General features: G+C 41.6%; 1 protein-coding gene across 5 annotated transcripts in view; it reads right to left on the reverse strand.

The window, feature by feature from the left end:
- Pak2 (p21 (RAC1) activated kinase 2) overlaps window positions 1–14,054 on the reverse strand; it is a 64,491-nt gene that overhangs the window by 15,385 nt on the left and 35,052 nt on the right. For all 5 annotated transcript variants that reach the window (XM_021184745.1, XM_029470465.1, XM_029470463.1 and 2 more), the window contains exons 3-8: window positions 9,204–9,304; window positions 6,496–6,643; window positions 5,720–5,751; window positions 4,327–4,434; window positions 2,679–2,811; window positions 161–224 (exon numbers count right to left, since the gene is read on the reverse strand). In XM_021184745.1, the coding sequence (XP_021040404.1) occupies window positions 161–224; window positions 2,679–2,811; window positions 4,327–4,434; window positions 5,720–5,751; window positions 6,496–6,643; window positions 9,204–9,304 (586 nt within the window). The remainder of the gene's footprint in view (window positions 1–160; window positions 225–2,678; window positions 2,812–4,326; window positions 4,435–5,719; window positions 5,752–6,495; window positions 6,644–9,203; window positions 9,305–14,054) is intronic.

Consider the following 14,054-nt stretch of genomic DNA (forward strand, 5'->3'; position numbering starts at 1 on the left):
AAAACAAAAACAAAAGAAGTGCAGTTTTATTTTACTATAAATACATAATATACATCCAACTGTGTTATGTATTTACAATCTCCCAGGCAGAACAGTTCTGTGCTCAGTGTCAGAGGGAGGTGCCATAGTGAATATGATGTCAGAAGAGAGCAACACTTACCCTTGCCCAATTTTTTCATATCTTGTGTATTTTTTCTTTGGGTCCCCTATGCTCACAATAGTTCCTGTTTTAAACAAAAATTAGAAATCAGTCAAGCAAACTTAATGCAAACAAAATTTGACAATTATTCATTTTAATAATCTACACTAATTATAAAAGTGTTTTTCCATACACCAAGCTTCAAAAATAATGTTTTAAATAATCAATACTAAAGACAAATAATTAGGGACTGGAAAAATGTCTCAATGGTTGAAAGCACAGAAACTGGGTCCAGTTCCAAGGACCCACATAGTGGTTCACATTGTCCCAGAACTCCAGTTCCAAGGGATCCCACACCCACCTCTGCCCTCTGCTGGCACCAGGTATGCACTCAGTACACATACATACATACATACACGCATACATACATACATACAACCATACCAAACACACACACACACACACACACACACACACACACGCACGCACAGAAAGGGCTTAATACACAGAATTTTAAAGTTGAGACTTAAGAATAAGAAGCAATAAAAGGTGGTTGCATTTTTCCATCAGTTGGAATGTTTGTTTGTTTGTTTGAGTCAGGGTTTCTCTGTGTAGCCCTAGCTGTCCTGGAACTCCCTCTATAGACCAGGCTGTCCTCAAACTCAGAGATCCACCTGTCTTTTGTTTCCTGAGTGTTGGGATTAAAGGTGTGCGTCACCATCGTTGACAAGGTTAGACTTCTTAATCACTTTCTTAGAAATCATGACATTTTAGTATAACCAATTGCCTTTATAAGCCTAAAACTCATGGGGTCCTCAGAACGGAGTGATATATTACTAATTTAAAAACCAAAACCAAAACAATACACAGCTGAAGATAACCTTGAACTTTTTACCTTCTTGCTTCCAACTCACAAATGCTGGGATGCAAGTATTCAGCGTCCTATCATATTTATGTAATGCTGGGATCTAACATCTCAGTGCATGCTAGGCAAGGACTCTACTGAGTGAGCTCCATCCTCAGCCCTTTTCTTAGACTATTATTTGTTTGAGATAGCTCTGACTGACTCAGAACCTACTTGTAGCCTAGGCTAGCCTTGAAGTCATACCAATACTCTTGGCTCAGTCTCCCAAGTACTGAGATTTCACATAGAGTCTTCATGCCCATCTAGGACTTTGATAAACTGTGAAATTACTTACTAACAGAAATAATAAATGAATAAATAGCAGAGTAACCCATAAGTGGCTGTTCAAATGTTTCTAGTCCATCTTCTACTTTTCTGTATCCTTATAAAAACTAAGTAGGGAGCTGGAGAGGAGGCTCAGCGGGTTAAGAGCACTGACTGTTTTTCCACAGGTCCTGAGTTCAAATCCCAGCAACCATATGGTGGCTCACAACCATCTGTCATAAGATCCAATGCCCTCTTCTGGTGTGTCTGAAGACAGCTACAGTGTACTCACATACATAAAAATAAATAAATCAATAAATCTTTAAAAAAAAAACAAACTTAAGTATACTGAAAAAATCTTTAATGTGCTAAGAGATACTAAATTCAGAAAACTGTGGAAAAGTCGTAATTTAAATTCAGATTTACTATTAGGTCAAATGGGAAAAAAAATGACACAGCGCTGTCACTTGCTCAAGGTAAGACATGAACATGTGACACTAAGTCACAGTAGTCTACAAGTCTGCACCGCAAGCCGGCCACTTCACTCTGAGCTATACGACAAAGTCAAGCCCACAGTAAGACAAAGCTGCAGAGGGAGCCACAGTAAAGAGGACGAGATTCCTGAGCCGTGACTCGATGGCAGTGCCGCTGCCCTGGCTTACTGCTTGAAGTAGCAGCTTTCCCAAGAGAAGGAACGTGATGTATTTTTACAAAAGGCTAGGGTACAAGCAGGTCCACACTTTATAAAGTACTGAAGAATAAAAGCAGTAACTTTATGACTTAAACACTATCTACATGGAGTCTTTCCCTGACCCCCCCTCTTTTTCCTCTTCCTCCTCCTTATTCTCCTCCTCCCCCACCCCCACCACACCAGTGAGTGCTCTTTGGAGCTGCTGGAGATTTACGAGCAGATATTATTGTTACCTTTTAATGTGTGACCTAAGGAAACAACAAAGACCCTACCCACTACAGACTTTATGCTGACGTCCATTACAGAAGGTCACTTCCTTTAGGAAGATTTGTGTGTTTACCGTGTTGTGTACGGAGATCAGAACACAGGGATTGGTTCTCTTCTTTCTACACTTGGATCCTAGGGATGGAGCTCAGGTCGTGAGACTTGGTGTTGTGCCCTTTCCCAGAACTGTCTTGCCAGTCCGTAAGAGACATTTTTATATAAGTTTGTACTGAGAAATTGTAAATGCACATACAAACATACAAAGCCCCTTTGACAGAGTTTCAAATTATGTCCTTTCCATGTGGTTGGCAGGGATCAAAGTTTTGCACACACTAAGCAAGTACTCCCAGATGAGCAACAAATATCCCCAGACCTGGGACAAATGTTTTTACAAAAATGAAGAACAGACTGCATACTTAATTTCTCCATAATCTCTTCATCGGTCATCTTGGCTTTCTTTTTCTGTTTGTCTGAAGACTTGGCACCACTGTCAACATTAGAATCACCAACTGGAGCAGGAATGGGGTCGATGACAGACCGTGTGTAAATCTGCAGAGATATACTTGATGAGACTTAAGGAAAAACATTTTCAGATGATCTTGGTAGCAGAAAATTCCTTGTTTCCTCCTCCCACTGTTTTGAAGAATGGGAACAGTACAGTCACACAAGGAACACACAGCTAACAGGCACAGTGGTGCATGTCTATAAGGCAACAGGTATAATGTGGTACACAGATATACGCATAAAATAAAAATCCTAAAAGAGCAAGCTAGGCATGGTGATACGCACTTGTATTTGGGTGCTTGAGAGGCAGAGGCAGAGGTCAGGAGTTCCAGGCCAGCATCAGCTACATAGTGAGTTTGAAGCCAGCCTAAACTACATGAGACCCTGGCTCAAAATGAACCCCAACATAATCTACTAAGAGAAAAGAATAGGGGTTTTGATATTGAAATAACTGTAACTACCTGCCCTGTAAATTTTACACAAATTCAACATTTCCCTTTCCTTTCAAGCAGCCTGTCCTGAGTCAGAAAGAACAGGCGTGTATCCCTGCACCAGTCAGAGCCGTCTGCTGAGCCTGCTCCGTCCCGCAGCAGCACAAGCATCAGTCAGCATGCCGTCTCACCACACAGCGGGAAGGGCAGTGCTGGAGAGTTCCTTAGTGCATGGAGCCACTCTTAAAATTCTCTTAGTTGGTGAGTTAATTTCTGTCTTAAATAATACCTCTTCATTGGACAGACAGCCTTTTGAGAACAAGATTAAAATATATAATCCAGGGAACAGCAATGATCTAAGTTTTAGATATAATAGTAACCTATATTGAGAAACCTAAAGAAATAAACACTCTTTAGAATGGGGAAAAATGTAGAAAGGAAAGCCTCATGAGTTAAGTAGTTTAACTTCTGAAGAAGCTGTCAATTGTCTTGCCTGTTTGCTATCTGAGAGATGGGGTCCAGCATATTAGTATGCAGCGCTAGCTGGCCTGAAACTCACGGACACTACCTGCCATGCTGGGATTAAAGTTGTACACCACCACACCCACTCAGGACATTATGTTTCAAAGTTGTTTTTATGAATTTTAATTTACTTATTGTGTTTTATGTGTGCACACATGTCCTAATGTGCACGTGGCAGTCAAAGGACAACTTGCAGGAGTGAGTTCTCTCCCTCTACCATATGGGTCCCAAGGATTAGATGCCAGCTGTCAGGCTTGCTGGCTGAGGCATTTCATCAGTTCCAAAAAGCAGGTTCTGAAATATAACTAAGTTTCTCCACAATACAGTATTATTATTATTATTTTTTTTTTTTGGTATTTCAAGACAGAGTTTCTCTGTATAGCCCTGGCTGTCCTGGAACTCACTCTGTAGACCAGGCTGACCTTCAACTCAGAAATCTGCCTGCCTTTGCCTCCCGAGTGCTGGGATTAAAGGCGTGCGCCACCACTGCCCAGCCACAACACAGTATTTTAAACTCAAAGGCCTTTTAACATTTTGACAGCAAGTTCAAGCACACACCAATTATTTCAAAAGACACACAGTTGCGGGTCATCAGCCTGTCACTCACTGATTTTGTATGATCTGGCCGAGGGGCAATGACGGGAGGAGCAGCGTCTTCATCGTCGTCGTCTTCCTCTGTCACTACAGCTGATGTCTCTGACCCCTTCGTGTTCAGCTACATTCATCACAGCAGCAAAAAGAGGATAAACCAGTAACATCAAAGGTTAAAATGGGGCTCCCCTATAAAAACAGTCTTAAAAGTTTATTTCTTCAATAGCTAATATAAAAACTACCGAACACTGGTTCCAATACAACCAATTAAAAAGTAAAGGAATATATACAGTGAGTATCACTTCATTTCAGTGGGAGGGGACTCTGCTAATGACTGATCCTGAGGTCTGTGTATGGTGTGACTGCTCTACCACTGAGTTATGTTCAGAGCTCCCGAGTACTCTGGGGCACTATTCCTGCCCTTTACATAAGCACACACAGTGCTCTGTTAAGTAAGTTATCTTCTTAGGACCAAACTGAAGTTCTCTGGACTCTGTAGATATAAACTCCATTTTGAGGAATTTAAAAGATCCAGATTCACCAGTTAACAAAGCAAGAAAAGGAGCTGACAAGTTTTTGGTTTTTTTTTTAAACTATTTAGAATGTGACACAATTTACCACACTCAGAACGGTACTGGTAGGGGTTATGGGGAGGAGAGACTATGCCATCCAGCTCACCATATTCAGGTTCAGTCTGGAAACAGTGGAAGAGTAATTCAACTGCAGTGGAAGCCATTATAAAGATTAGTTACTTTAAACTGCCCAACAAGCAAATCCTATCTACTTAATATGGTTTCTTCAATTAATCAAATGGCTAACTTAAGAAAGAAAGAAAGAAAGAAAGAAAGAAAGAAAGAAAGAAAGAAAGAAAATAAGAAAGGAAGAAAGAGAGAGAGAGAGAGAGAGAGAGAGAGAGAGAGAGAGAGAGAGAGAGAGAAAACAAAGAGGTATTTCTCTGATGGCTAATTTTACTTTATTTTTGGTTTTTTGAGATATGGTCTTGCTAGTCACCCAGTCCTTCAAATTCCCAGTGATTTTACAACCTTGGCCTCTTGAGAGCTGGGGTTGGAGACATGGCGACCACATTTACAATTGATCATAGCCAAAAGGCCGAGAAGCGATGGCTACCACATTTAACTATTTAAAGATCTATTTATTTTATGTATGAGTACATTGTTGCTATCCTCAGACACACCAGTAGAGGGCAACAGATCCCATTACAGATGGTTGTGAGCCACCATGTCATTGCTGAGAACTGAATTCAGGACCTCTGGAAGAGCAGCCAGTGCCCTTAACTGACGAGCAATCACTCCAGCCCCTTGTTCTTATATATTTACCAAGCAAATAAAAATAGACTTGTTCTAGGCAACCTAAATCAGAACACAAAGTATAATAAATTATTAACTTACTGCTGGTGTTCCAGAAGGGAAGCCATCTTTCTCTGAATGTGAAACAGAAAAGATATTTATTACCAAATTGAGAAAGAAAACTGAACTGGGAAATCACACACATACACACACACACACACACACACACACACACACACACACACACACACACACACACACACACACACACACACACACAAAGCAGCAGACAGGGTTTTATTATGTAGCCCTAGCTGACCTGATATTTGCTATACAGTCCCTGCTAGTTGTTGTTTCTCCCCCTACCCCCATCCGTATTTTAGATTTTATTTATTGCATGTATGGGTTAGGTGTATCCTTGGCTGCTGTGGAGCTAGACATACAGACCAGTATGGCTTTGAACATACAGAGCTGTCTACCTCAGCCTGCTGAGTGATGGGATTAAGGTGTTTTCCAAAACGCCGGATGAACAGCAAAGCACTGTCCTGTGAGAGCTGTGATTTATGTATAGTTAATCACTTCCACTACAGCCTACTCACAACAACCAACTCTAGAATGACCTTGTCTATACATTTAGACGCTTTGCCTTCCATTGCTGGAAGTCATTTAAAAGCATCATAGAGGAAAAGATTAAATAAGCAAAGAGCTCAAACATCCACCAACTCTATTTCTGGCAAAATGATAAGGTTAATATAATCTCCAGACATCAACACTCTCTAAAGGGCAGATTTATGCAGGAGAGAGGAGCGACAACAGCTATACTTCCATTGTTGACTGTCCCAGAAGGAATCTTCTATCCCCACTGTCTGGGGTCTTACCAGGAGGAGTGAAACTCAGGTACTTCTGTTTCACAGTGTTGGAGTCGTAGAACTTCAAGACATCCAGCACTGCCTGAGGGTTCTTCTTCTGCTCCAGTTTGGTAATGTTGGAGGTCTGCAACAGCCGTGCCCACTGTTCTGGCATGCCCTAACCAAAAGGAATCCATAAATGAGTTATGGTTTAATGCTCGAATAAAAACATTTCACAGGCCAATGACAATGCCTGCACAGCAGTGTTAGGGAAGGCTGTGAGCTGCTTCCCAGCTGTGTGGGTGCTGGGAACTGAACCAGGTCTTCTGCAAGAGCAAGTGCTAAGCCAGCTCTAGAGCCAGTACTTCCTTATTTTTGAAACAAAGTTTCAACTATTCCAGCTCAGCCTGGCCTGAAACTCAAAACAGTTGAGTCTCAGTTGCCTTCGTTGCCACAGCCGCCTTAGTGCTGGGATTACAGAAGTACAGTGGTTTTTATTTAGTTTTTCAGACAGGCTTTCTCTGTGTAACCCCAGCTGTTCTGGGACTCACTCACTCTGTAGACCCTGCTGGCCTCAAACTCAGAGATCTGCCCATCTCCCAAGTGCTGGGATTAAAACTGCATGCCACCATGTCCAGCCAAAAGTCTAGGGTTTTTTTTAAGGGACTATGTGGTCAAAGGTCGGACTCTAGTGTGGTCCTCCAGTACCTTCCAAATCTTGTTTGAGACAGGATCTTCTACTGGCCTAAAATGTTACCAAGCAGGTTGGGAGTGAAGGACCTTACCACAGCATTTGGCTTCTTATGTGAGTTTTAAGGAGGTGAATTCAAATCTTTTCATACTTGTGGGATAAGTAAGTATTTTGCCGACTGAGCCATCATTCTATCCCTAAAAGTCCATTTCTCTACGTCTTAGTTAGGGTTTTACTGCTGTGAACAGACTCCATGACCAAGGCAACTCTTTTTTTCTTTTTTAAAAGATTTATCTATTATTATATGTGAGTACACTGTAGCTGTCTTCAGACACACAAGGAGAGAGGGCATCAGATCTCATTATGGATGGTTGTGAGCCACCATGTGGTTGCTGGGATTTGAACTCGGGATCTTTGGAAAAGCAGTCAGTGCTCTTAACCACTGAGTCATCTCTCCTGCCCCCCAAGGTAACCCACGCCCCTCCCCAGACAGGGTTTCTCTGTGTAGCCCTGGCTGTCCTGAACTCACTCTGTAAACCAGGCTGGCCTAGAACTCAGAAATCCACCTGCCTCTGCCTCCCGAGTGCTGGGGTAAAGGCTTGCGCCACCACTCCCGGCAAGGCAACTCTTATAAGGACAACATTTAATTGGGGCTGGCTTACAGGTTCAAAGGTTCAGTCCATTATCATTAAGGCAGTATCCAGGCAGGCACGGAGCAGGAGGAGCTGAGAGTTCTACATCATCATCTGAACGCTGCTAGCAGAATACTCACTTCCATGGAGCTAGGATGAATGCCTTAGAGCCCACACCCACAGTGACACACCTACTCCAACAAGGCCACACCTTCCAATATTGCCACTCCCTGGGCTGAACACCTACACACACACCATCACACCCTGTATCTGTTTTTTGTAACTATAATTGATAGGCTTGGCTCTCAAAAGAGAAAACGGTCATTCAGTGACTAATTTCTTTGAAGGTTATTTCGTGTATGTGACTATTTTGCCTGAATGTATGTGTATGTCCACCTATATGCTTCGTACCCTCTGAGGTCAGAAACAGGTATCAGATACACTGGACCTGGAGTTGTAGATGGTTGTAAGCCACATGCTAGTACTGGAAATGGAACCCAGATCCTCTGCAAGAGCAATAAGTATTCTAAATTTCTGAGCCACCTTTCCAGCCCCAATCACTAATATTTTTATGACAAGCAAAAACCAGTAAGAATTGACAACTAACTCTAATCATGGTAATCAGTGTATAACCCCACACACTCTGATGCCTAAATGCAAGAGGATTCAGCATTCCAGTTTTTACTGGGACTTAGTGAGACTTTGCTTTAAACTATCTTCAACAAAAAAAGAAAAAGAATGATAACCACATAGGATAGAAAAGTTCAACAGCAGTCAGTGACTCCATAGTTATCACCCTAGCACATGGACGGCAGAGACAGGAGGACTAAATGAAGACGAGCCTTAACTACAAAATGACTTTTTGGGAGGCTACATAAAAGTCCTATCTCAAAAAACCAGAGAGAAAAATTGATTTCAAACCTAACATTGAACAAAATGCTTGAGTACCTCTTTTGGTTTCTTATTTTGACTGTGTGCCCATTGTCAGAGGTCAGAGGATCATCTCAGACATGGCTGTCTTCCTCCTTGAGACAGGTCTCCTGCTCTTACTACGTCATCATAACCACAGTAGCTGCCCCATGAGTGTCTTGTCCCCACTACACAGCAGGAGCACTACAACTATTTCATCTGGTTGGGTGCATGCTGGAGATTTGAACTCAGGTCCTCATACTTGCGCAGTAGATATTTCTTTCTCTCCTTCTTTTTGGAGACAGGGCTTCTCCATGAAGTCCTGGAACTATGTAGACCAAACTGGTCCTGAAGTTAGAGATCCACCTGCCTCTGCCTCCCCAGTGCTGGGATTAAAGGCGTGTGCCACCACTGCCCAACCAGTAAGCGCTTCTTTAAACTGAGCTATTCCCCAACCCTTTAGCACTTCTTTAAAGTCATAAACAAACCTCATTAGGTAAACTTACAGTGAACTCTCCCGTAACAGCATCAAAGCCAACATGGATGGTGTGCTCAAAATCAGATGGGGGAGAAATCTCTGGCCGTTCTTTTTCTTTCTTTTTACTTCCTGGGGGATGGGGAGAAAATTATCTCTTTAAACAAGGCTATTTATGGCATTTATTACTGCATTTGTAATGTCCTGAAACCAATTATGAATGAAATTATGATAGGAAACTAATTGATATACACGACATGCACCATGCTGGACACAATTTACGGACGCCTCTTGTGAAAGCGACCATCTTTCCCTCCCTCCTCCTCCAGCCTGCTTTTCTGAGACAGGCCTCATTCTCCAGCCCACACTGGCCTAAAATTCAGGGCAATTCTCCTGTATAGTCTAAGACTATTAAGGTTGAATACATGAGCCACAATACCTGGCTTACACTTTCCTTTTTATTACAGTTTGTAAATATTACATCTTTAAATTACCCAACTCTCCTTAGTTGTACTGTAAAAAAAAAATTGCAACATTCTTACAACATCAGTAACATTTTTTGCACATTCAAACACATCAATTCCTTCTCCTCCTCTAATCTGTAGCTCTTAAAACCAAGGATCTATTTCTGGATGTTCTGCTCTCTTAAGATCATCTGTCTATCATTATGCCAATCCTGTCTTGATTACTGTCATCCTTATAACAAACATTCAAAGTATAGTCTACGTCCTTTTTTTTGTACTTTTTTCAAATCTGCTGGGATTATTTCAGGTCCTCTACATTTCTATATGAAAATAACAATGTTTCACATTTCTACAAAAAGCCTCCTCGGGCTAGGACAGGAATTGCATTAATCTATAAATCAACTTAGAATTTATATACATCTTGCATTCTGATCCATGGCCAACAACAAATTGTGGTTGCTGGGAATTGAACTCAGGACCTCTGGAAAAGCAGTCAGTGCTCTTAACCATTGAGTCATCTTTCCAGCCCCCTGTTCGGTTAATTTTAAATACTCATACCAAGAATTATTACTCATTGTTCTTTGATCACTGTTTTCCTCTGATAATAATTTTTTCTTTTTAAATATTTGTTTGTTTGTTTATTATATGTAAGTTCACTATAGCTGTCTTCAGACACTCCAGAAGAGAGCACCAGATTTTGTTACAGATGGTTGTGAGCCACCATGTGTTTGCTGGGATTTGAACTCAGAACCTTTGGAAGATCAGTCGGCAATCTTAACCGCTGAGCCATCTCACCAGCCCAATAATTCTCTTGTTTCATGAATTTGTCTTCTTTCCTTAAAGGTTATGCTGTGTATACATGTATGTTGGCTGAGTTATTTGGCTTATTGGTTTTCTACTTAAGTGGAATGCTTCTTTTAAATTTCTATTTAATAAAATTATAGATTTTTGGATATAGATTTTTAGCCTTGGCTGGCCTCACAAGCATATGTCATCTGGTACTCCCTGTTGCTCTGGGCTCTTCTGTCTTCACATTTTCTTCAGATGTCTGGTGACTCTTTGCTGTCCACTTTTACAGAAAAACATTACATGATTAACTGGGAGACAAGCTAGATCAAAGATGAGGACAGGGTTCAGTGTGTCAGAAGTACTTTCCCCAGAGAAACCTTCCAATGTCTGCTCTGAGGGTTGGACAGGCAGAAAGTACTCTGAAAGCAAGGCAGACAAAAGTTTTGTGTGATGACATGGACCAAATCTTTACTTTTTATTCTGATGCTTCAACTTTCTAGATTTTCCAATGAGAACATACGTATGGCCTGCTAGTGCAGTGAGATGGTGAATCCTGACACAGGTACTAGATGTAGACTTAAGTACTTCCCCACTCTCCTTCGCTACAGTTTCTAAATCCTGAGCTAGAGAGTCTTAGACAAGAACATGGTTCCCTTCTTGCTCACACTCCACTTTGCAACCACTGTCTATCCACTTAGGCAGGTGTGGTCTTTCTTTCTACTGCAATCTTCTCAGTGCATGCTGAGAATTCCTGGGCCCTGATGCCTCTCTTCCTTTTATTTACCATTACAGTGACTTGAAAAAAAAAATGCCTTATAAACTGTCATTTTAGTTGGGTTTTCAGGTTTGGCATGCACAAGCATGTACACAGAGAGAGAGAGAGAGAGAGGGAGAGAGAGAGAGAGAGAAAGTATTTTAAAATAAAATATTTCAATATCTTAATACCCAAACTTATTTAATTCCACTTGTTTCTCACAAGGACTTGTCCCAGTGGGGAGAGCAAAGTGTTTGATACAGAATCTGAAGAATTAGAAATGTGGCCCATAGGTCAGGTTTAACCAAAAGATTCTACTGCAGTGCTGTCTGAGAGTCTGTACATACGACGGTAATAAACACGCCAGCACATGCTTTTCTCTGCTCACAATGACACTACTCATCTAGCACTCACAGAAAACAATACCACTTTTTGACCAGTAATGACACATTTCTGAAAAATGTCCATACTTCCTCTAGCCCCTCCAGGTACATATATTTATCAACAAGAGATGTGGCAAGAAGGCAGGTTACATCAATTATGGAAAGGAGTAGAGGGAAAGCAATTATTAAGCTTGCAAAAAATTTTGTCTTTACGAAAACACACAATTACACCTTCCCTATGCAACCTTTCATTTTCCACAGACTGACTCGAGTAATCGGAGGCTGGAACTTCTAGTTCTCTTTTTGTCCCTGTACTTACACTCATACTGCAAACAGGAGAAAGTATTTGCTGGCTATACACTAATAGCTTAATTTGTATACCGTTTTTGTAGAAATGACAGAGAAAGAAAACCTTGTGTATTAAGAAAAACATTTAAAAAAAAAAAAAAAAAGACCCTCCTCTGAAGCTTTTCTCCTGTTCTCCTGGGAACTTCCTCACCATTTCCCAATGTATATTACTGGGAAAGATGCTATATGTCCTTGATCATGGGTATCTAGTCCAATGTGGGCATCAACTTCAAGCTATATAAACTACACTGTCCCACACTATCCTAACAGTCCAGCCAGCTGTTTCACAGGGTGACCATCTGAGTTCCAGAAGATCACCATAGTTCTGATGGCCAGGTTATAAATAAGGAAGGCAGCTGGTATGCACAGAATGTTTCATAAATGTTAAGGGCTATAGAAAATGTAACAGGAAAACATGAACGTGACTAAGCAGCCCAGAGATGGACCAAGATACATTAGTCCAATCAAATAAAAATGATAGGCAAGTAAAGTGCCTCGGTGGGTAAAGATCCCTGCTGCCAAGCCTGACGACCTGAGCTTGATCCCCTGGACATGCGTGGTAGGAGGAGAGAACCAACTCTCACAAGGTGTCCTTTCACTTCTACACATGCACCCTGATTCAAAGCCACTTGCATGCACACAGGCTTAATGTAAATTTGTTTGTTTGAAACAGTACCTCTCACAATATCTTGCCCTGGCTGTCTGAGAACTCACAGAGATCTTCCTGCTTCTATCTTTGCTTCCTGAGTGTTGGGAATAAAGCTATGTCTCCACTCCTGGCCTTTTTTTTTTTTTTTTTCTTAAGATATAGTTTCTCTGTATAGTCCTGGCTCCTATGGAATGCTTTCTATAGACCAGGCTGGCCTTAAACTCAGAGATCTGCCTGCCTCTGCCTCCTGAGTGTTGAGATTAAAGGTGTGCACCACCACTGACCAAAAACAAGGAGGAGGAAGAAGAGGGGAGGAGGAGGAAAAAGAGGAAGAGGAAGGAGAGGGGGCTGGAGAGATGACTCAGTGGTTAAGAGCACTGACTGCTCTTTCAGAGGTCCTGAGTTCAGTTCCCAGCAACCACATGGTGGCTTACAACCATCTGTAATGGGATCTGATGCCCTCTTCTGGTATGTCTCATACATAAAATATATAAATAAATCTTTTTTTAAAAAAAGAGAAGCCGGGCGGTGGTGGCACATGCCTTTAGCCTTTAGTCCCAGCACTTGGGAGACAGAGGCAGGTGGATGTCTGAGTTCAAGGCCAGCCTGGTCTACAGAGTGAGTTCCAGGACAGCCAGGGCTACACAGAGGAACCCAGTCTCGAAAAAAACAAAACAAAACGAGAAAAAGAAGAGGAGGAGGAGGAAGAAACCCTAGATTTAGTGAAGAAATATATTCATGTTTAAAAGTATAAGTCCATTTTCCACGTTTGCTTGTCATAGACCATGGAAACTTCTTGAATCACTTCTGAAACCTATTTAATAGCAAAACAGCAGCAGTAGGAAGAGGCAGTAAAATCCCAAGCCATATGTTGACATGAAATCTTAAGGCTGCCTTTTTCTCCATTTCACCTAGCTGAAGTCACTGTGAAGAACAGCCTCATCTGAAGTTGAGCCTAGTGTCTTGCGATCCCAGCACTTGGCAGAATGAGCTGGAAGACCGCTGTGAATTCCAGAACAGGAAAGAGGAAGAAAGAAAACATTCATCTACTTGAACAGAAGACTCTTCTTTTCTTGTGATTTAGAATAGCTTCAAGCGAGAGAAACCAAACTTGTTCCATCACACACAAGGTATTTATTCTCAGGGAAGTAGGTGAAGTATAAACTAGTATTAACATTAATACTGGATTTCTGGGCAAGAAAGATGTTCACACATCATCTTTGTAACTCATCGGATATGAATATGCACACAGGCTGAATTATGGAGTGCAAAACTGCCTCAGTTGATGACTGTCCCACCAACTCAACACCTGCTATCTGACTAAGCTCATTGCCATTTTCATTATTAAAACTACCAAACTGGGCTGGTGAGATGGCTCAGTGGGTAAGAGCACCCAACTGCTCTTCCGAAGGTCCAGAGTTCAAATCCCAGCAACCACATGGTGGCTCACAACCACCCGTAACGAGATCTGGCGCCCTCTTCTGGAGTGTCTGAA

The sequence above is a fragment of the Mus caroli genome, chromosome 16, assembly GCF_900094665.2.
Source record: "Mus caroli chromosome 16, CAROLI_EIJ_v1.1, whole genome shotgun sequence".
Classification (NCBI taxonomy): domain Eukaryota; kingdom Metazoa; phylum Chordata; class Mammalia; order Rodentia; family Muridae; genus Mus; species Mus caroli.